The 23,892-nt window shown below is 33.6% G+C and overlaps 2 protein-coding genes across 2 annotated transcripts; one reads left to right on the forward strand and one right to left on the reverse strand.

Moving 5' to 3' along the window:
* The first annotated feature begins 811 nt into the window (after positions 1–811).
* LOC136230865 (ER lumen protein-retaining receptor) lies at positions 812–6,085 on the forward strand. The gene is made up of 6 exons (XM_066020061.1): positions 812–1,186; positions 3,373–3,638; positions 3,840–3,955; positions 4,475–4,548; positions 5,613–5,676; positions 5,770–6,085. Exons 1-6 carry the CDS (start codon positions 1,096–1,098, stop codon positions 5,804–5,806), a joined length of 648 nt encoding a protein of 215 aa, XP_065876133.1. The 5' UTR covers positions 812–1,095; the 3' UTR covers positions 5,807–6,085.
* A 6,279-nt stretch (positions 6,086–12,364) lies between these two features.
* LOC136230868 (small ubiquitin-related modifier 1-like) lies at positions 12,365–14,344 on the reverse strand. The gene is made up of 3 exons (XM_066020062.1): positions 14,153–14,344; positions 12,795–12,944; positions 12,365–12,706 (listed from the first exon to the last, which is right to left on the reverse strand). The coding sequence occupies exons 1-3, from the start codon at positions 14,237–14,239 to the stop codon at positions 12,635–12,637; spliced, it is 309 nt and encodes a 102-aa protein (XP_065876134.1). The 5' UTR covers positions 14,240–14,344; the 3' UTR covers positions 12,365–12,634.
* Positions 14,345–23,892: the final 9,548 nt, after the last annotated feature.

The following is a 23,892-nucleotide window of genomic DNA, read 5'->3' on the forward strand; positions in this document are numbered from 1 at the left end:
GAGCTTGAAGGTCTGGCAGGGGACGTCCAAACCACCAACGGCTGCTTTCACGGGTGTAAATGCTTTCTTGGCAGACTGGAATGAGTCGAGGCAACGAAAAAAGTTGAGACATGGCGACAGAGCATGTCATGGGGTTGTTCGGAGGTGGACGACGCCGACAGCATGCACTGTAAAGTGCAACATCGATGCTGGAATGTACATGACATATAAGCAGTTCAGAGCAGCAGTAGTATTGAGGGGGCATAATGGTGAGTTTCTGGGCGGTTTTAGTTCGGTTTCAGACGGAGTCCCCTCGAAAAAGTTGGTAGAAGTGCTAGCACTACGAGATAGTATGTTTTGGACGTTCTCATTCCCATATGCTAACATAACGTTTGAGTGCGATGCAATAACGGTAGTTGATGCAATTCATTCACAAAGTAGGGATTTGACAAAGTTTGGATGTATTATAGATAATATATACATCGGTTTTCAGACACGTCCGGATTGTTCTATGACGTTTATTACACGATTAGCGAATGAGACGGCTCATGTAATGGTCCATCAATCTCCTTCCAATACTAATCTATCTAGTACTTTAGAGGTTCCTACGTTCTTGATTTCTACTTAATATCGCTGAACCAATTTTATCATCAGGTTTGATTTGAAAAATAAAATCACAAGATAGTAACAAAAACCGAATAAAAAATATAAAGTAACCAAACTATAATTTTGTATCAATTGCGATTCTAAAAAGATAAGGGACCTAATTTCTTTTAAAAGTATAGATGAGGGCTAATTTGAGTTTTAAACCAATTTAAGATTGTGTGTGTGGACCTTCTTTGTCACGACGCTGACATTGCAAAATTTTATTGGCTGAAATCTAAAATAACAAAACCGTCCACAACCGCACCGGAAAGTAGTCGCCGCTGAGATCTGACGCTTCTCTGCTACGTTCCCACCGTACAGCGTCAGATTGAAGAAGTTGTTTTCTCTCTCTATCCATTGTTGCTTCTGTAACAAACTAAGAGGAATTGTTGAAAGGGACTGAACGATTTCAGGATTCATATACTTTTCATCTTTAGTTTGAGAGAGAGATTAGTAGATCGCGCGAACAAGATGAATATATTCAGATTAGCAGGTGATATGACTCACCTTGCCAGCGTTCTGGTTTTGCTTCTCAAGATCCACACCATTAAATCATGCGCAGGTACTGCTCCATTCCCTCTCAATTATTTTTTCAATTTTTCTTAGTAGAAATCTTCGGTGAAAAATGAATTGGCCTTGAGGAGTAGGAGATCTCAAATGTTATTCCTCCTGTCTTGGAGATTCTGTTCAGATTATTTAGGAATTGGCTTATCTAGTTGCTTAGCGAGTTTTCAGGCACGGTCTGTGGGAAATGTAGGGAGTATTTGAAGATGAAGGTAGGTTACTTGTTATAAAAGTCGAAGTATCACTGTGATTATCTTAGTAATTGCTGGTTTATGATTCTTTCATGAGCTGCTTAGGATTGCTAGTTGTTGTTTGAAGTGTTAATGAACCATAATGGGATGGAAAATAAAGACATAATATATTGACATAGTCACTTGGGGCTTGAGGAAGCACAATTTGAATTTGAAGGTTGGTCTGACTGCCTGTGAAAACTGCATGTTTCAAATATAACTCTGAAATCTATAAAACCTATTGAGTTCGGGAAAATTAGATGTGCACCAGCTGAAATAGACTACATCTTGTTTCACTTGAAAGATGAACTCCAGTCCAGAAAACAAGAAAGGATATAATATATCATGTTGTGTATAACATTAGTAACTTAATCTACCTCGGCAATCACGAGAAGGACTCAGCTTATAGCATTGACAAATAATATGTTTAACAAGAACACTGTTAGTTGTTTAGTGGCAGTGATGTATGTGAACTGTATTCTAAGTGAACTTGGAGAAAAATCTGTGCTGCCTGTTTTGGATAATTTGCAAGTCCAGGGCCATTGAAGGCTGTTATGGCATAGCTTGCCAGTTTCAATTTTTCTTGGAACTGGCATTAAAAGATGCATCCACATGCTAAGTATCAGGATGGTGATGTACATCAGCTGTACTGAAGTTTTCCGTTTCAGCTTTTGAGCCAGTTTCCTCAAGCTGTTTACTATGCAGATATGGTTTTTTGTCTTTAGCTTCCCCAAGTCCTAGGAAGTACTCTTGGCCCTAGATTTGGAATCAAGCTCTTGTGAAGTGTGCATATTTGAAGACATGCCATGTGGATCCAACTTTTCTGTTGTGGTTAGTGTCATGTAGGAACAACTTTAAGTTAGCCAAATTTCCCAAATGAGGTCTCTAATGGCCTTAAGGATTCCCTTTGAGGATCCATCTGACTGATTCTTAAATGTAGAGACATATTGATGAATTTAATTTAAGTGTTTATTATGAGAAATACAATTATTTTGATATGAGATTCTTTTAGTTACACCATGCATGGATATCAATGTATCCAAGGCTTACAAGCTTCCTTTTGAATCAATAGCTCAATGAGGATAAGTTCAAATGCCACAATTTACTTAAATATAACAAGAACGGCTTTCAAACTCCATTTATCGGTTTACCCCATGTAAACTTTGCAGCCCATATTTAGTTGGGTTGTTAGATATTGTTTACTTAACATAAATTTTGCAGTCCTTGATATGTTAGCAATGCAAATACAAAATAGCCAGACTATAATAGTGTTGTCCATGCAAATTAGATAATTAAACTAAAATAGAAGTTGTTTTTATTAGCTTTGGAGACCTAACTAATTCCCAATTGCTAGCTTCAGCGATGGATCCAGGATTCACATGTAGGGGGAGTGCTTCAATGCCTATTGAAATTTTTTGGGCGTCTTTATCCTAAAAATTTAAAGCTCCATACAAAGGTCTAATGGAGTTTTCTGGCGACCAGTGGTTGCTCGATCCTCGCCTGGATCTGTCCCTGGCTAGCTTTATGTGCTTTAGTTAGAGTTATGGTATAGATCTTCAAAAATTTGACAGTTTATTGTTCTTGTTTTTGTCAATTTGTCTGAGTAGAAGAAGCATCATAGTGAGGTTGGAGTGTTAATTAAACTAAATTAGAAGTTGCTTTCTTAGTATTGTTCTCTTTTAGGACCTGTGCTATTATAAAAGGGCGGCCCGGTCGCACTACGCGTCCCCGCTGAGCGAGGGTCCGGGGAGGGGTCCCACCACAAGGGTGTACTGGGGGCAAGCCTTCCCCTGCCAATTTATTTGACAAGAGGCCGCTCCTAAGACTCGAACCCGTGACCTCTTGGTCACACGACAACAACGTTTACCGTTGCGCCAAGGCTCGCCCTCAGGACCTGTGCTATTATAATTTCTCAAATTGTTTGTCAAGATTAAATGGATTGTGTTCTATGCAGGCGTTTCTTTGAAGACTCAAGAACTCTATGCTTTAGTTTTTGCCACCCGTTATTTGGATATATTCACGGATTTCATATCGTTCTACAACACAACCATGAAGCTAATATTTTTAGGAAGCTCATTTTCAATTGTTTGGTACATGAGGAACCACAAGATCGTTAGTAGGTCATATGATAAGGCTCAAGACACCTTCCGCCATTACTTCCTAATAGTCCCCTGCATACTCTTGGCCCTCCTTGTTAATGAGAAATTCACAATTAAGGAGGTTTGTCTTTCTCACATACTTTCTTGAAGTTTTCTTTTGATGGCTATTAAGTTTTTGCTGTTATCTGGCATACAGTTGCGAAGTATGTTTCAAGTTAATTTACAAATGCACAAATACTTTTGAAATTGGTATTGGATAAGTAACTTTTCTTTATTTCCCTGCTTTTTGCTTTCTGATGTGCTGCAAAATAAATTTTGCCAGGTGATGTGGGCGTTTTCCATATATCTAGAAGCTGTTGCCATATTACCACAGCTTGTTCTGCTGCAGAGAACTAGAAATATTGATAACTTGACTGGGCAATATGTGTTTCTTCTTGGGTAAGCTACCATTTAAGAATTACAGAATTTATACTACAATGTGCATCTTCAATTACTGCTTGATTGTGATACTTGCATTTGTTGTCATTGGTCAATTTTTTTTCCCTTTGATGTCAAAACCACTTGGCTTCGCTTTCTAATCCATTACGAAATCATGATTTCATACATGTGTTTTTCATTTTTTTTAATAGATTTAGCATATATTTCTCTGGAGTCCAATATGTTTTTGCTTCCATTTAGATTTACTAGTTCCTGATATAAATTTGTGGCAAAAATAAACGTTATATGTTATCATGTAGTAAAGACGGTCGCCCCTTGGCTTCCATGAAATAAACTTTCAAAGTACAGTGCTAAAATATGGAAGTTTTTGATAAGTTTCAAAAGATTAAATTTTATTGTTATATTCATAGGCATAAATTTTTATGTGACAAGTTGTCTAGTTTTCAATGTTTTTAATTTTTAATATCATAGTAGGAGGATTTGCATATGATTATCCAATGTTTTCCTTTCTAATTGCAGAGCATACCGAAGTCTGTACATCCTCAACTGGGTTTACCGCTACTTCACTGAACCACACTATGTTCATTGGATAAGTAAGAAAAGTCACTTTATTAGTTCATGTTTGCTTGTGTGGTTTCTCTTCCATAAATATCCAACAATAAATATAAACTCACGCTCAAATGAATGTATCTAGATACATGCAAACATATGCTCAGTAGTAGCATGCAAACAATATGCAAATCTCTCTGCATTTGTATAATTTGCTATCTTTTTCCTCCTTTGAGAAGGAAGTGCTTTTTTATTTATATATCTACTTATTTGCATGTATACCCTCTCAAATAAAGTCAAAACAAGGAACTGTCTTTTCATATGAAAATTTCCAATTCTTTTGGTCTCTGGGGGCAGAACCAAAAGATGCATAGTACTGACAACTGACAAGATCATGTTTGAACTTGCATGTCCCTGAAGTTTGTGAAATTTAAAATCTTGATTTGGCATAAATCAATAATCTATCCAATGATTTTGCTGCCAAGGTTACATTTAATATAAATCAAGGCATAAATGTAATCACTTTTAGAAGATAAAAAATCATGATGTGGTATATATTGTTTACTGAGCCAAATTATGAATTGCCTACTTTATGGAGAGAAAAAAACGTGTTTCTTGTTTCTGGATTATTACTTTTTCGATTTAACCTATATCCTTAGTGCCTGTTTGGTTGAATCTCTGTTGCCTAGCTGTTCGTGGTTGAGCATTCAACCGCTAGATTGAAGTGTTAGGTAATTATTGCTGCTGTTCAAATTCTCAATTGCCAACTATTAGAAACTCAATGGAAGCTCTCTTTATCCCAGCTTTTGATAACCAAAATTTATAGGGTACACCTCATAAAAAAAACAACCTTATGCTCTTAGTTATTGCACTTACATCAATATATAATTAGACGACATAGATGCCAATTCTGCATTGATCCTGCATGATAATGTCACCGATCAGAGATTCTAAATAGAGTGGATGTAGCAGTAAATTGCTGTCAAAAAACCCAATTATTCTTACTTTGCTGCCTTGTTATTATCACAATCTTTTTGTCTTTTTTTTCATTTTCCCGGCGGATTGTTTCAATATATGAGTGATAATATTTTTTGGGAATTGCTTGCAGCATGGATTTCAGGGCTTGTGCAAACATTGCTTTATGCCGACTTCTTCTACTACTACTTTGAGAGGTGAGAAATCCTACTGAAGAAATTGCAGTACTTCGTAATAATTTTTGTTTTTGCGTCTCCGCTCACGCTCTGGTTTTTCTATTTATGATGCAGCTGGAAAAACAACAGGAAGCTTCAGTTACCAGCGTAGATTTATTCCGGGAGATGGTCAAAGGACAGGCTAAATACTTTCTATATGTTATTTGTCAATTACAACAATTTATTTTCTTTCATCTTTTTTCAAACTGATATTAGGGGAAATCCCATTTTAGTATAATTCTTGAAAAAGTAGAACTGCACATGTATTATTAACTTTTGTATGAGCAATTGAGCATATTGTTACAGGATAGGGAATAGGAATGGCTTGTAAAAAAATTGTCTGGACGATTTAATCAACGTGATGGATGATGAGATAAACACGTTTATTTTCCGTGGGTGAGCGTTTGTTTTTATTAGAGAGATGGGTTGATCAAATCCGGATGCTAGTATAAAGGCTGAAATCATCAATTTCTTAGGTCTCGATTCGTTTGGCTTCAGTAAAAAAAATTAGATTTAATCAAAATATCAATGTTATCATAACTGGACAGAACATCAAACTGGATTTATAAATGGATCATGGTTATTTGGTCGGATTGGATGGTTTGGATTGGTTGGATCGGATAACGTAATAAATAAATAATATTTATATATAATTAATTTAAAACTCATTTCTATTTAATGGAATGAGAATGGATGAATACGAGTAATATAGTAAGTTACGTATTTTACTAATGCACAAGTTAGCTGGGCCATTAAAATTATTTGGGCCAATGGAGTTAACCTAACCTATCAGTTTTAAGTGTAACTCCATAAATCTAATTTTGATCTTTATAAATTCTTCCACTTTATTTCACCGACCGCCTCTGTCTTTCTCTCTGTCTGCTATTCCACCACCTCTCTATTTCACTCTCCCTGCTATTCGAGAGAGTAAGCTAAGAATTTTCTGATTTTTCGGGCCCTTTTATGGTTATTGTTTATAAATTTCTTAAGCAAATGGCACTGAACCGAAGTTGCACCGGTTTCCGATTCGACCTCCAATCACCAGTTCAACTCCAATTTACATAGGATTTTTCAATGTCTATCGAACTACCATTCCTTGCCGGTTCTCGGTCTGACCGGTCGGTCCGTCCGAGCTTGATAACATTGCAAAATATAACATTTTCCAAGAGATTTTTATTCAACTTTATAAAAATAATATAAACAATTGATTTTGATGAGTGATTAAAAGCATTTTCAAAGGTCTTTTAGTTATTTCTCTAAAAATAATATAAACAATTGACTTTTAGAGATTTGAGGAGTGACTAAGACAAAAACTCTTCATATTCATTCATTATTTATTATTAAAACTAGTCGAAAACCCGTGCGATGCACAGGGTATGAAACTTTTATATAATTTAGATAAATAAATAAATTGACATATTTACTTTTAAATAATTTTATATCATGCAATGAAAAAAATTTATATTATGTATATTTGAAATTAATATATATTTTTTTAATAATAATTCAAATTAAATTAATTTTAAAAATAATTGAATACTTTTTTTATAGAATTTTAACTAAAGATGAATGATTTATTTATTTTTAAAAAATTCAATGATTTGTACTTTTTAGGAATTTTAATACATTTTTATATTCCAAATATTCTGTGAAACAATAATAATAAAATAGCAGATTAATTAAGAAATATATTAGAATATAATAAAAAACCAAAAATTGAATTAAACTATAATTAAAATTAAATATTATATTTACGATACAAAAGAATTACAATATAGGTTAAACAAAAATTGAATTAAACTACAATTAAAATTAAATATTATATCTACGATACAAAAGAATTACAATCTATGTTAAAATGGAAGCAACATCAATATATTATTTGCCCATTAATTAAATATTTTATTTTTTCTCAATGAAGTATTAATTCCATAAATTAATTTTAGTTAAATAGAATTAAATCGCAATTGTAACCACTCAGTACAAAAAAAAACGTTTTATAATTAATATGTGAAATTAATTATATTAATTAGAATCATTATGCTCAACATTTGAGAATTTGAAGAGATTCAAATAATAATATTTTCTTAATTAATATTTTTCAATAATTTGTCCTATGATCATATTTCATTTTCATCTGTTAAAAACTCTTGAAATACTAACAATTTTGTACGAACCATAATATAATAGTTAAAAATTCTATAAGCCAATGTTGCAAAAACAATTATCTCAATATCCATAATTAATGTACATTTTTAAGATTTTGAGCATCAAAATTTATTTTTATTTACCTTGATTTTGAATTCGTATGTAGCATAATCCACATTCTTCAAGAATAAACAACTTATCAAGCATATTAGACGTTTACAATCTCCTTGTCTAGAAAATTGGGAAAAAGTAACTTCTTGATAATAATAATAATAATAATATAACATAATTTATATTGAAATAAACTTCATTATAAGTATAATATTCCAATATGTCTTTAATATTTTTATTTAATATGTCTCAAACTTCAATGAACAACTATAGTGTGAAACTTTATATCTATTTGTACGAAAATGCATAAAAAGAAAAAATACAATCCATATCAATTAGCTAAACTCAAACTAAAAAAATGAGTGGATTTCAACATGTTCCGAATTAGAAAAATTAATCTAACTTCAATTAAAACTAAAAATTGAGTTCATAAAAAGCCAAAAATCTAAATTTTAGTTAGAGTTAACAATCAAAACGATAACACCTAGGAACATATACTAAAATAGAATGCAAATATACAAAATCTTTATTTTAGTCATTTTGAAAAATAAATAAATAAATAAGAAAACATGCATAAGGTAGCGAGAGGTATGGAATCTGGATAATGACAGAAATAGAATTTCATCTCTAAAAGATGAAACTATAACAACAATTATTTAATAAAAATAAAACAACAGCACAATTGAGAAAGCCAAAAATTGAGTTCATATAAAGCCGAAAATCTAAATTTTAGTTAAGAGTTAGCAATCGAAACGATAACACCTAGCAACATATACTAAAAAAGAATACAAATTTACAAATTCTTTATTTTAGTCATTTTGAAAAAAAAAAGAAAAATAAAAAAGAAAACATGGATAAGGTAGCGAGAGGTTTGGAACCTGGGTAACGACAGAAATGAAATTTCATCTCTGAAAAATGAAACTATAACAACTATTGTTTAATAAAAAGAAAACAACAACACAATTGAGAACAAAAATAACTACAACATATGAAAATAATCAAATAATTACCTTGAAAAACATAAGAATTTCTTGTAATTTTTGACACTTTTGTGTTTTCCGGTTTATTTGTTCATGCATCTTCTATTTCTGTCGGATTTCTTCAATTGAAGCTATCAGTTTGGAAAAAAAAAAGACAAATAAAAAAGAAAACATGGATAAGATAGCGAGAGGTATAGAACCTGGGTAACAACAGAAATGAATCTGAAAGATGAAACTATAACAACTATTGTTTAATAAAAATAAAACAACAACATAATTGACAACAAAATAACTACAACATATGAAAAAAATCGAATATTTACCTTCAGAAATATAATACTATCTATCGTGACCAATGAATATAATGGTAGAATACTATCTATCATGCTTTATATAGAAGTTTATTTGTGACTTTTGGATTTCCTTTGCTTTGTGTTTTTTCATATTCGCGTAACTCTTGCTTTCTTTTATTATTTTAATTAATAGGCTAGTAATTATTTAATATATTATAAATATAAATTTGTTATTTTTAATTAATTAAATATTTATTTTTAATTAATTAAATATTTTTAATCTGATTTTTTACTACGCTGACAACTCATCAAAAATACCTCTAAAACACTTCTTCTCATTTCTCTTTGCTTCCGTAATTATATATAGTATAGATTAGTAAGTAATTTTTTTTTTTGCTTAATATGTCATTTGCCTCCAAAACTTGTCCAAAAAGTTTGATTGGCCTCTTCAACTTTCAAAGTGTCATGATAGCCCCCTGAACTTGTTCTAACTTAAGAGCCCAACTAAGAAACAGTTGGAAATGCTCTTTTAGAGATAAGGTACAAGAATATACCTAACATTGAACGCTAGAAGTAATTGGCAAATTGGATCAAATTCAAGTTTTATTATAAAATACAAGTACAGTAAAACCTCTATATAGGAATACACTTGGGACCGGACTATTTGTATAACAATTGGGAGGTTATTTCTATATAGAGGTTGGTATAACAAAGACTCTCAGCACTTGGGACCAAACTTTTGTATAACAATTGGGAGGTTATTCTAATATAGAGTATTCCTATATAGAGGTTCTACTGTATTTTGTTCTAAAAAAGATTTACATTAAAATTTAGGGGAACATATGAAAAATATGCACGTAATTTGTCCAATTTACGAATGGAGACATGTGGTTTAAAAGTTTATAAATAGAGGTATTTGATATGCTTTATTTACAAAATAAAGTATTACAACTATACAGTTAAGTTTTTGTCAGTAGTGTTCACATGGACAGTAATGATCACGGTGAATTTGGTCATTCACTGTTAGATGTAGACTGATTAAAATCCTAAAGTGAAGATTCAAATTATTCTAAGGCTTTGATTTAATCAGCCAGTGGTCACTAGGGTCCATGTGAAACATACTGTAAGTTTTGATTACAACCAAAGACATATAATCTTAAAAATATATTTTTTTACATATCAACAGAACATAATCCCCCAAAGAAAATGTGGCTAAGTTTTACGCTGGCCGCCACAAACCTACCGTAATCCTCCTCCTTTGTCTGCTTGTGACCGGCTGTAAATGCCACAAAGTGACCCTCACAGGCGGAGTTTTACTCTTTCCTACTAATATTAAGATAAAATTGTAATATTTTAGATTTTAAAATAAAATTGCTTTTTGGCAATTTATGTTATATTATAACAAAATCTAATCAAAACCAATGTTATCAGAACCGGACCGGACATCAAACTGGAATGGTGACTGGGTCACGGGTCACTTGGTCGGATCGAATGGTTCGGATTGGTCGAACCGGATGACGTAATAAATAAATAATATATATATATATATATGGTGTCCGCTATAGTTACTTTGTTTTTTACAAAGTACCGTTACTTGGTGCTCATATTCACCATTGGATTAATTTTATGCTCCATAGTTACTTTGTTTTTTACAAAGTACCGTTACTTGGTGCTTATATTCACCAGAACCGGACCAGACATCAAACTGGAATGGTGACTGGGTCACGGGTCATTTGGTCGGATCGAATGGTTCGGATTGGTCGAACCGGATGACGTAATAAATAAATAATATATATATATATATATATATATATATGGTGTCCGCTATAGTTACTTTGTTTTTTACAAAGTAACCATAGCGGGCACCTATATTTAATATATATATATATTAAATATATATATAATTAATTTAAAATTATTTTATAAATTATATATATCCAGAACAAATTATAAACAACTTTTGGTTTGTTATTTTTTGTCAATTTGAGACTTAAATATATGACGGATAAATAGAATTTAAAATAACTTGAAATATGTAAACATATTCTATGACATGCGATCTTTTTAACGGTATATTATAAACTCAAAACGGACAAGTGATGAATGAGAAATTGACACTTAAAGTGAACCACTTGAATCCCACGTAAAAAAGAAATGAGAATTCTAACTAATTTATAAGTTAAAACATTTTTACAAACCTTTAATCAATTATTAGAAAATAGAGAAATCCAGTAAAGGTTTTGTTTTAGAAAGAAAATGCTTCTAATAAGCTTTCAAATAGCCTTCCATCTCAACAAAGCATATTCGCAATTTGGGAAGGGAAGGTATACTCAGTAGGGAAGCAGAGTCGGCTATTGTTAGCGTCTTCCGGAGTTTTATAACTAGTCTTCTCTCCGTCCCGATTGTCTCTCGCACGCTATGAGATTCCTCTGTGTCTTATATATTTGCTACCAATGTAACTTAATAAACTAACATTATTTATATATAGAAAATTTAAAAGATTTAATAATAAAAAAACCTAAAAGATTTAAGTAGCCAAAAAAATATAATACTAAAATAAAGCAATGAATGTTGGAAAGGTATAGAATAGGCGGAGGAGGGGGATGTTAAATTGATTTTATATATTCAAATCCCACATCGTTTATATAGAAAAAGAAAAACAAGGAGAGGTGCTATAAATGAAGCCTCAAGGATATGTAATTGGTGGTCGGCTTATAGCCTAGTTCAGTGTCAGCATCCTCCATGTGCTGATTTAAAGGTTACTTTTTACCGACCCGGAGTCATACTGGTTTCCAGTCGAACCGCTGGGTTCCAGTTTAAATTCGGGTCTTTCCGGTTTGTTGAGGGTTCAACAAACCGGAGAAGTGAGGACCGGATGTTTGGCCAGTTCCAGACTTGAGTGGTTGAACTGGCCACTTTGGTCCGAGCCTGATAACATTGATCAAAACCATAAAATATTTGAACCAATAATTGAATCATTAAAGGTAACCGGATAAAAAAAAAAATTTGAAATAAAATTTTATCACACTTTTTTAAAGAGACCTGTTATCATTTAAGAAGTAAATTGATATGAGCCAAAATGACAAATTGTGCCAACCACGCTGGCAAATTTTTTACTTCCCCCTACAGAACAAAAGGTAAGGATAATGCTAAGTTGTATAACACTCAAATTCATAGATGTGTAAAAACATATGGTGGGAAATAAATGAGCATAAGAAAGCTAAATAAGATGGTTCAACTTCAACTTCAATTCCACATCATATTTATGACAAACCCAAATTCACAATATTAGGGCCCAAAAAACCTCAACTTTCAAAGTCTGCATCAGTTCCATTCCCATTTACAGTAGATGACATGACATTGACGAACAAAATCGCACTTCCGTCAACACAACTCTATCTCATGCACTCAGTGATATTCATATCGCCCTCCAGTTTGATGCAGCATTGCATCGATTTCATCTCCATCTTCCATCTCCAGCTGCACCCCCCAAGTAGCATTAAAACATCACAAACAAGACCAAAAAACATCAAGTGAACTACTACTATAGAACGAACAGTAACTCTACCTCATCAGGAGTCTGATCTGCACGCAGTCTGCGCCCATCAAACAAAAAAGCAATGGAGTTGAACTCCACAGATTGCCTGTCACAGTATGCACCCATTAGTTTCTTCAGCTGTGTGCTTCGCTTGATCCTGAAGAACACCTCATTGCCATCCTATTTCAAAGCAAGTCAACTTGTTAGATAGTAAATGGGAATGATAATGCAGTCATAATCCCATGTTCACTGTTCAACAAAGAACAATTAAGGATTTTCATTACAAAACAGAAGCTGAAACGGTTCCATAATTTCCAGTAGTACTTCTTACTAATTTGGAAATCAGTAAAAATCATCAACCAAATCTTCACTAAAGAACATCTGATAAATGGCAATTCAATCTAGCCCTCGTAGAACTATTAATATATTGCATTAAGCTTAAATAAGCCAAATTCATTTTCACTTGCACTTGATCACTTCAAATCAGTACAAAACGTAGTTAGACACTAACACCGCAGCTCCCTACCCTTTGCTTGAATAATGTGTTACTAGAGTAACGTAACATTACCCCAACACATAAAAACTAGGGATGGCAATGGGCAAGGGCACCCGCAAAACCTAGTACTAGCTAACCCTAATGGGATTACCCGAACCATGTGAAAAAAGGTATGGGATGCAAAAAATTACCTATGCGCCATATATTAAAATGAAGATTATGTTTATTCTTAACAGCTAAAGATATTGTGAATACTTCTCAATTAAATGGAACGGGGTGATTCAAAAAATAAATGTTACCTTACCCATTACCACCCCTACATGAAACCCATCAATTAACCATAAAAAAAACATATCCACCACCATTTGCACCTCAAAAACAGGGTAAATTACACCAATTGCCACTGAACTTTAATCATTTTCACAATATGGGTGACATGGTCACTGTAAAATCCACTCGATTTTACACTATATAAAGTTATAACCATCAATTAAGGCCTCAAAATGACAGTCGGAGTAAACAGAGTGTAACCAGACGGACCAGGTCATCAACAAAAAGAAGAAAGAGTTTTCACATACAATTCCGCTAGCATACCACATTAACTAACCATCAAGCACATAATTCTCCCATTACTCATATAGCATTTCAAAAACTATTCAAGAATCTAATAATGATGAAATTTAGCAATCTCCCCATTGATTGCGAGAGGAAAATCTACAAAACCAAATAACCGAACATAAAACTGCTTTTAACGACATCACAAATGATAATTAAAAAAAAACTAATTCAAATTTCATCATGAAACCCTAACAGGCAGAAAACAAAACACATAAAAAAATCCCCACTCACAAGCAAAAGCGTAGGCAAACATGAATTGAAAGCGCATACATACCTGACCCTTCACTTTCAAATTAATATGAGCAGACTGATCGGCGGGCTTCTTGTCCTCCTCCTGACCACCGCCACCGGTTGCCGACATCTCTATATATTTCCAATCGCCGATTCCTCTCCTTGAGATTCTGTGAGCCTTCACCCTTCCCCTGCCAATAGAAATGAGAACAAGGACACCAGTCTGCCTCGAAACGTCACACTATTAATGCTGATGCGTCGCGTTTTATATACGCCATATATCAGACTCGCGATCCCTACCAATTCAGTGGCAATGTTGTAGTTTCGCCTGGAATTTTAAACCATTTGATGACGTGTCTTGACAGTAAGGCGAGTAGCGTCTGATTATTGTGCGAGCGTAAAGACGGAATGACATATTTTGGAATAATATGAATTTGATAAGTTTTTGGATTCCGGATAGAGAAAATTAGGGACCGTAGATTTTAGATTGGAGGGGTAGAATTGAGAAAAAGGAAAATCTGAAGGTTAGAGGAAAAAGATATAATAGTGGTGTAGAGGAGGCTATAAAAACTTTTGAGGGGGTACGATGTGTACTTTGATTTAATTGCTAATTGAATTAGATTCTTCCTTATCTATGTTAGTGGCATACATTGTATTTTTATTTTTGGTAAAAGGAAATAGAGATTTTACAAAATTGGTGAAATGGAGATTCATTTATATATTTATATATTTATATGTTTACTATATATTTAGATTATATTATTATAACTTTTCTAAAATAGCGTACGGTTTCTCTTCCTTTTTCCAGACCTTTAATTTTCTTCTCTTTCTTTATATTGCGAAATCCGCACTAATTTCTTCGTTACTATATCTTTCTATTTTTCCTTTATTTATCTTTTGATTCTTTATCTTCATATTTCTAGAAAATTAAGTCATGGTTTTTCATCTTCCTGTTTCTTCTCGTCTTTTGGTTTCTTTCTTCTCGTGCGGATCGAAGACATTGTTATTCGATGTTATTTTGATTGTTTTTCTGCGTTTATCATATGGTTATTGACGATTTCAATGGTAAAAAGTGAAAAAATATAAATATCTACTGTTTTCTCTTTATTTTTTTTCCATAAAATCACTTTGTGAAATGAGTTTTGCGAAGGTCTGTGAGGAAAAAGAGGATGAAACTGACGATTTTACTTCGCGAAACCAGATTCCGCGTAGTCTGAGAAGATAATGTTCATGATTTTTACATTCGCAGACTTCGCGTAATCTGTTTTCGTAAAGTAAAATCGTCACATTTCTCCTCGCAGACTTTGCGTAATCCATTTTCGCGAAGTAAAATCGTCCTCTTTCTTGCACATTCCTATTCGCAGACTTCGCGAAACCCTCTTTTCGCGAGCCAAATCAGATTAAATTTTTCTGAAGGTGGTTAAATACATAACATCCCTTTCAAGAAGGCGGTGTACTGAGATGCAAATGAGAAATTTTTCTTGGATTCTTTTCTGATACGGGGAGAAATTTCCGTCAAGATTCGTCACATTGACTTTGAAATGATTTTAGTGTTGTTATTATTGCAATCTTGTTGTAAATTTTGATAATGTTATGATTTTAATGTTGTTATTGTTGCAATCTTGTTGTAAATTTTGATAACGTTATGATTTTAATATTAGAATTATTGTTGCACCCTTGTTGTTATGCCTTTTTTTAGATTTTGCAATATGCGAAGTATGCGAAGATAATACTGCTTAAAAACACGTCTTTTACTTCGTATATTGCGAAATCTGCGAAAATAAAAATTAATCTGCGAATTAGTATTGTTTTCGCAGGCTTCACAGATTGTGAAATCTGCAAATTAAAATCATCTACTGAACCAAACATTATTTTCGCAGACTTCACATATTGCGAAATCTGCGAAGTCAGACGGAATGGTGAAAAAAGAAAGGCTAAATTTTTTCTAAGTGTTAGATATATTAAGGGTATTTTGGAAAAGTCACACAAAAATAGTCTAAATATGTAGTAGGTTGGGTAAATGAGTTAAATATGTAAACATATCTAACTCAATAATCACTCTTCCGTAACCCTTATCCCAAGCAATATATAACCCGAAGTAGAGACCATAAAGCTCAGGCAGTGACGAGGTACTGTAACCGAGGTGTGTCCCTAAACTCGCACGGCCAATGTCACGTCCCTTTATTAATGTATATACATAGCTATGTTAAGTAAATTTGGTTTTTATAGCTGATAGTTTCTTTCTGAGATTTTTGTCTCACGTTTTTAAATGTTTTAATGTTTTTAGGTGATAAAGTACATGATATAGAGAAGGTTACCGACCGATTAGGCGAGGTTGGAGACTCCTAAGTATTGATTATGATCTTTCTATTTCACGTCTGATGCCGATTGAGGTCGTTTAGGGTCGGGTGTGACAGCCAACCTCCATGCTAGTCATGCACTGAGCCACCTGCCAACTTTACACGCACCATCAATATTGAGTTTAACCCAACCATGATCCACGGGTTGCCACGCTATCCAAATCATATGGTGACAGAGCATACTGTGTGCGTTAATCAAATCCCGAGCTCTTAAAAATTCACAACAGAATCCATAAGCAACGTCCACATGCTTAGAAAAATTAATTTGGCCTCGGAAGACTGATTCATTATGCCACTTCCATATCCACCATACAATAAAACCAAAGAAAACAAGCCATGGAGCTTCCTAAAATTTCCTCTAAACTGAAAAGTTCCATAGTAACCAGTTGCGTAGGGAAGGGAGAAAAAGACCTACTAGTTCTCAGTTGGAATCATAACGGTCCACAAGCTCCCAGCTGTAACGCAACCCTAGAGAACGTGCAACTCAGTGTCCTACCGTTTGCACCACAAACATCGATCATCCGTCGTGAAGTGTCGTCGAGCTCGATTTGAGTTCTAGAGGATGGCGTTGTGCAACGCCTGCCACAATAAGCATTTGATTTTTCAAGAAAGACAAGCTTCTTCACACGAGCCCATGAGGAATCTGAGGAATCTGAGCAAGCTAGGTCAATGATCCTGTAACCAGTTATGACTATGTAGGCGCCGGTCAATGAAGGATCCCCTGACCAACAATCTTCCAAGTCACTCTCCGGATTCACCATGTAAGGCATGATCATGCGCATTGAATTAACCCCAACAAGATACTACAGTCGAGTCCAATCCCAAGCATTATGTTGAGTATCCCATAGCTCAGCTATAACCAAATCCATGTTCACCGGCTCAACCACCTGACCCATAATATCTGAGAGGGGTGCGCCACCACACTAAGTGTCGCTTTAAAACTGAGTTTGTCACCCTGAAGAAATCAACTTGTAGAGGCCCTTGCGCATTACTTAACTTCCCGCAACAATACTCTTCCAAGTGTAAGAATGAGCAGGGTTAGCTTTAAACATATTCAAACCATGCCAATCCTTATAATACTTAGCCTTTAAAAAACAAGCCCAAAGGGACTCGTGATCGCCCAAGAGCTACCATCCCAGTCGGGCAATCATCGTAAGGTTTCAACTTCTCGTATTTCGAACTCCAAGGGGTATTCCCATACACATCATGGGTAATAGTTTTGATCCCATACACATCTCATAATTTTTATACAGGGTACGAGTAGTCGTCCGGTAGAGCTGGATACTCGTGGGTACAATGCCCGTTGCCATCCCTACTTCTTTCTTCTCCAACCGATTAGGTTCATCTTTGTTCATATATTTTATCTGATCTCTTTATCCGTCTGAATTGTATATGCTCCCTATTATTCTTTTGTTTATACATTTTTTAAATTTAGCAAGAGCGGAAACGATTTATATTGGGATTGTTAACTCAATATAAGGGAGGAGTTCATACAAGTGTTCTCGGGATCACTATGAAGTAGGTTGAAAAGTGTCGCCAGGATATTCTATTTGATGTTGGTAATGGGTAAGTAGAGGTTGATTACAACTTCTAGGGTAATGACATGAAGGTTAGTGAAGTCCGAGAAGATTCAACTTAAAGTCATATTGGGGGTTTGAAGAGTGCTGAAGGGTTCGCTCCGATTGGGTTGATATGTTTCACCGAGACATTCCATTTGAGGTCTGCTATGGGTAGAGAAAATTGGTGGCTAATCTTCAAACTAGTGGAGTGAGACCGAGAAGGTCCAGGGCTGGTCTGTTTGACATGTCGTGGGAACTTGGAAGAGAATGCAAGATTTTATTGGGGAGTGGTTCGACAAGCTTCGTCGAGATATCCCATTTGATGCTGGTAGAAAGTGGAAGACAAATGTCAAGGATGGTGGAAATTGGGGCATGTCACAAGTTGAAATATGGGATGAAGTTTGTGTGAAGAAGGTGAATCCGAAAATTTATGGAATGGGCTTTTTGAATTCATTTCACACAACACCTTGGTTCATTTTGAGTCTGCTCAAGATTCACGAGTTTCTTCCATACTGAACAAGTAACTTGAGATCAAGTTATTTTTCAAGAGGGAGTGTATGATGCGGGGCATCTAGTCGATTAGACGAGTGGTGGAAGAAGTCAAATCAAAGAGGCAACAAACCGAAGCAAATAGAAGACCATTTGCTGAAAAACAAGTTTACACGTCGTGTGGAAAACCCACATACCATATGGATCTATTAGGAAAGCTCATGATCTTCACTTGGTAATCCACACGCCGTGTGGGAATCCCATACGTCATGTGGGCTGCCAAAATCAACAGCTACTTTCGGACTAAAAGCCCACACGTCGTGTGGACTTTTAAAATGATGTAAAATATTAACTTTGCACCTCACTCCAACTTCATTCTTATTACAAATTTACCACCTATTAATTACAACATATGCCACTCATTATTTACAATCATGGCACCCATTTATCCTTTAAGCTTTATCTAATTAGTTTATGTATTTTGGGCTTTTATGTAATTTCAACTTTAGGGTTAGAGATGATATAAATTTATCTCTTTCATTTGTAATGTTTAACTTTGCATTAATAAAAAATTATAATCTTCTCTTTGAAGTTTTTGTTAAGGTTTATGCCTTCAACAATGATGATTTCACCATTCCTACAGATTTAGTCCGTGAACCCTCTTGATTAACTCTTTCTAGTTTAACTAGAGAAGAAAATTCTCTATTGATTTAAAATTGATAACACCTGAATGTTAACTTTGGGGTAAAAACGTAATAATCAGGGATAAATGGATTTATCGGCATAATGCACGACCATGGACATACGCCAGCCACATTGAAGCTAACGGGATCCGTCGTATGGTATATCCGCCCTTATCCCTGATTATAATGTTTTTATCCAAAAGTTAACATCTGAGTGCTATCAAAGATTAAAATCAACTCATTTAACATTAATCTGTATCATCAAAGTATAATTACTTAATAAATAAAGATCTTAGAAAATAAATAATATTTTTTTCTTATTTAATGCTAAGTTAAAAATTGAGTATCAGTAGATTGAATTATTTGAAAAGTATAATAGAATAATCGTAAATGATAATGAAGTTGAAAATAAAATGTTAAATATAACAAAAATATAACATTTTCTATAAAAGTAGTATATAAGAAGACTGCATGGATTTCAAGATAAATTATATGTCTAACTTATTTTAAATTTGGATTAAGTTGGATCAAATATTAAATGTGTACGTCGAAACCCATCCCATAAAGAATGAATTTAGACGGACTCAATAGACCAATAAACTCGTGAATAAATCTACTCAAAATTAATAAATACAATAACACTCTTCTCGAAGAGAAAGTTTTTTAATTATGAACTCCTAATATTTTCTTGCTAAATTTTCTTTTAGAAAAAACCATTATAACTGATTCAACTATCAGAGTTTTTACAGAGAGTTCTTGAAGTTTAATAGATAGTTTTTCTCTATACAAAATAGACGATCGAATATTTCAATATGTGCAGTTGGAATACCCCACATATTGGTCCCTCTATCATATATCATTAAAAAAGTAATGAAAAGAAGACCCTTTTTTATTTTGTAATGCAAATAAATCAAATTTCAAACTTCATCGAAGATAATATGCCATACCTAAAGCTTGAGATATATATATTTGTTTATATAAAACCATCTTCAATCCAATAACAACTTGAAGGTTTTTTGTTTATAAAATTTTAGAATCAATTATTCTCCTTCTCTCCGCACGATAGAAAAAGGAACCACGAATTACTTGCTTTCTTCAATGTTTCAGTAAAGTTAGGTTTTTAGGAAGGTTTTTTGATGAGAAAATGAAGAGAGTGCTGTCTGTGGATGAAACGTGGGTAAGAAGGTGATGAAAGGTGAACTGAAAGGGTGAGAGAAACTTTTTTATTTGATTTGATATGATAGGTGGTAATTAATAAGGGTAAAATGGGTAGAGAATTATTGAGAAAGGGGAAGGGAGAGACACATCCGGTCAAATTATGGGTCAATGGTAGAAAATTGATGGCAACGGTGACCGTGGCCACCCGTGTAACAAAGTGTGAAGTTCGATGGCCATACCGGGAAGAATTGAAGTTCAGTGGCTACAATGTGAAAATAGGTATAGTTCAGTGGTCATGGATGTAATTTACCCGACAATTCATATTTGTTTTTTACAGCTGAATTTTTTTTTTATAAAAGTAGGTAATCCTTACTTAAAAAAAAAACAGTTTTCCCAAAAGCAAACAGCAAACAATGTAAATCAAACAGACCCTAAGTCACACATCTCCTATATATATATATATATAAACAATAGTTTATCAAGAATACGCAAAAAAAAAAAAAAATCACTTCGAATTGTTGATTCATTTCTAGGGATGACTTAGAACGAGCAGTTCATTATCTCTTCATATTTTGAAAAATTTAAAATGACAAAAAGAATAATTAAAGCTAAACTCATTAATAGGGGTAAAATGGAAAAAAAAATTAAAACTTAAAATGACAAATAATATGAACCAAAAAAAATCTTCTCTTTTTAACAAATAATATGAACCAAACGGAGTATATAACATCGTATTTACTACAATTTGATATAACATTTTTAGATATTTAATGTGATTATTGTCAAGAAATAAATTGAACTAAAATTCATTCATATTTATATGCATATATAATAACGTGTTCTCGAGTTACCTATTGTAGCGCGGAATCTGTTGCAATTGATTGCAGCAGAAGATCGAACCAAAAATGTGTATTTCCAATCATGAATCAATTACACCAAGACACATCATGAGGAGATACGACGATGCACGAACTAAGGGCAATGGACTGAGGGACATAGAGAAGGGGATGTCCGCACTTAGGGTTAGGGTTAAGATAATTAACTTTATATAATAACTAATTAAAGTTAACCTAATACTCAAATAACCTATATTCGGTTCGTATCTATTAAGGGTGGACTATTTGGCTCATGTTACATTTCTAACATCTCCCACTCGCACGGAACAATGGATTTACAATGGCATTTTAATTGCACGTCTTAATCCCAAAGTTAACTAACAATACACACAAGTTCTGTGCAACATGTATTTAACTAACAAAACCTTACACTTGATTTCAATTTGAAAAAGAGACATTAATTGGTCTTAATCAACCTTTATGTTCTAATTGTTCAATGCTATTTGTAACTATCCGGTCTGGAGTGCGTAGCACTGGTGTAGAAGTCCTAAGTAAGGACCGACCCTAAGTGATGGCAATTGGAGCAAGAATGAACTGAATCCCACATCGGAAATAGAGAGAAGGTGACCGGGGTTTATAAGTATGGAAATTCAATACATGTAGACTGTTTTAAAGTTATAAAATGCCCAATGTGTTAGATCTGAGCCAAAGCGGACAATATCTACATGATATTGGACCAAGTTATTACAATTGGTATCAAAACCAACTTTTCATGTACGATGTGTGGTTCGGGGACGAACCAGACAGAAGCTGGTAGGCTTGTAACGAGTTGGTCCAGAGTGGATGATGCCGGGATAGAATGTCTAAGTAAGGAGTGTCCCTAAGGAATGAGGATAAGGGAAAGAATGAACTAAATTCCACATCCGAATAGAGAGAGTGACGACGACTTAGTAGTAAAGTGAGAATCCAATACACACAAACGCGTTTTAAAACCATGAGGTCCAATATGTTGGATTTGACCCAAAACGAACAATGTTTATATGGTATTGGGCTAGGTTATTACAATTAATTAGATATTATGCATAGACAACCAGGTTCTGGGATATAACTCGTCTCGTGAAGTACTACAAAGCGTTATCAAGACTTTGTATTCACTTTGGATTTATTATTCAAAGCTCATTGTTTTCATCCATGAATAATATTAAAGTTTATGTAATTAAATAATAAATTACTAAAATAATAAACTACATTAGATATTCATAAATATTCAAATATTCAACACATAAGTAATAATAACCATATCTAAATAACTTTGAAACTAACTAACAAAAAATTTCTACACCAATCGAACTAACTGATAAATCTTTAAACTTCAGATTTGTTAGTTCCGCTCTTCGAGGCCTAGTTAGAATGTCGCTTCTCCCTATTCATTGCAGCATGTATCCACCAGATGCCACAACTCCTTTGAACGTAGCAAATTCTCCATAAGCATGGACACGTGCTCATAATCCCTATTAAATTTGAAAATTGTTAACATGTTGTGTTCTTTTTCTGCCATTGACAATCTCTCATGTTTCACTCCACTCTCACATGTATTTTACTCTCACACAATTAAGTGTTTTGCTTTGATACCAAATGTAAACGAAAGTCACAAATAAGCAAATAAATATGGACCGTTTGTGTATTTATTGAACTTCAAATTGGTGGCTATATATATATAGCCTTTACAAAACATGGGTTATGGTGTAAAAATACCCCTAACGTTTTGGGTCAGGAGCAATTTTACCCCTAACGTTAATAAATTGGTTCAATTTGAGAAATAATTCATCAAATTGTTTTTTCGGTCATGAATTTTGTCATTTACACTTCACATGTGCGTCATTTTTATCAGTAACAAATCACAAGCATATGTTGGGATGTGAAAAAAAATAAAAAAATACGAATTAGACAAAAAAAAAAATTAAAAAATTCACCGAATTTATAAATATTAATCTCTAATTCTATTATTAAATTATAAAATATATGAAATCTTTTTTTAAACGAATTGTTATATAATTGGTGCAGAATAAGAAACAAAAATATTTGTATTTTGTAATAATGTCTGAAATTGACCCAATTTATCAACGTTAGGGGTAAAATTACTCCTGCCTTCCAACGTCAGGGGTAAAATTGCACCATTTTAAACGTTAGGGGTAAAATTGCTTCTGACCCAAAACGTTAGAGGTATTTTTGCACCTTAACCCACAAAACATCAAAGAAAAAAGTTAGCAACCCGTGTAGATTGTTAACAACAAAATAATTATATATATATAAAAAAAAGATTATAAACTCTATTAAACTGAAACTTCTATAAAAAAAAATAGTATTATAAACGTATGATTGATATATGGGATAATTACAAAGCTAGCATCTTTTAAGGGCTTAGTTTTCTTTTCTAACACACTTTCAAAATCTCACCAAAACTAACACATTTCATTAACTAAATTCCAACCTTACTCTCATCTCTAACCTTTTATAACGTTGTCTTTCCCCCCATTTTCCCCTTTTCGTCTCGCTCTCGCTCTCGCTCTCTCTCTCACTATCTCTCTCTCTCTAAAGAACGGGATCAATTTACAGACGCCGATCAACATTCAATCCAACCCACAGTGTGTGCTTCAAGATTTTATACACAATCATGTAAGTTTTACATTTATTTACA

The sequence above is a fragment of the Euphorbia lathyris genome, chromosome 5 (genome assembly GCF_963576675.1).
Source record: "Euphorbia lathyris chromosome 5, ddEupLath1.1, whole genome shotgun sequence".
Classification (NCBI taxonomy): domain Eukaryota; kingdom Viridiplantae; phylum Streptophyta; class Magnoliopsida; order Malpighiales; family Euphorbiaceae; genus Euphorbia; species Euphorbia lathyris.

Coding starts and splice junctions, on each gene's coding strand:
- LOC136230865 (XM_066020061.1), top strand. CDS start 1,096: ATGAATATATTCAGATTAGCAGGTGATATGACTCACCTTGCCAGCGTT. Junction 1,187..3,372: donor CACCATTAAATCATGCGCAG/GTACTGCTCCAT, acceptor TGTTCTATGCAG/GCGTTTCTTTGAAGACTCAA. Junction 3,956..4,474: donor CAATATGTGTTTCTTCTTGG/GTAAGCTACCAT, acceptor TTCTAATTGCAG/AGCATACCGAAGTCTGTACA.
- LOC136230868 (XM_066020062.1), bottom strand. CDS start 14,239: ATGTCGGCAACCGGTGGCGGTGGTCAGGAGGAGGACAAGAAGCCCGCC. Junction 12,945..14,152: donor ATTTGAAAGTGAAGGGTCAG/GTATGTATGCGC, acceptor GCTTTGAAATAG/GATGGCAATGAGGTGTTCTT. Junction 12,707..12,794: donor CAGATCAGACTCCTGATGAG/GTAGAGTTACTG, acceptor TGGGGGGTGCAG/CTGGAGATGGAAGATGGAGA.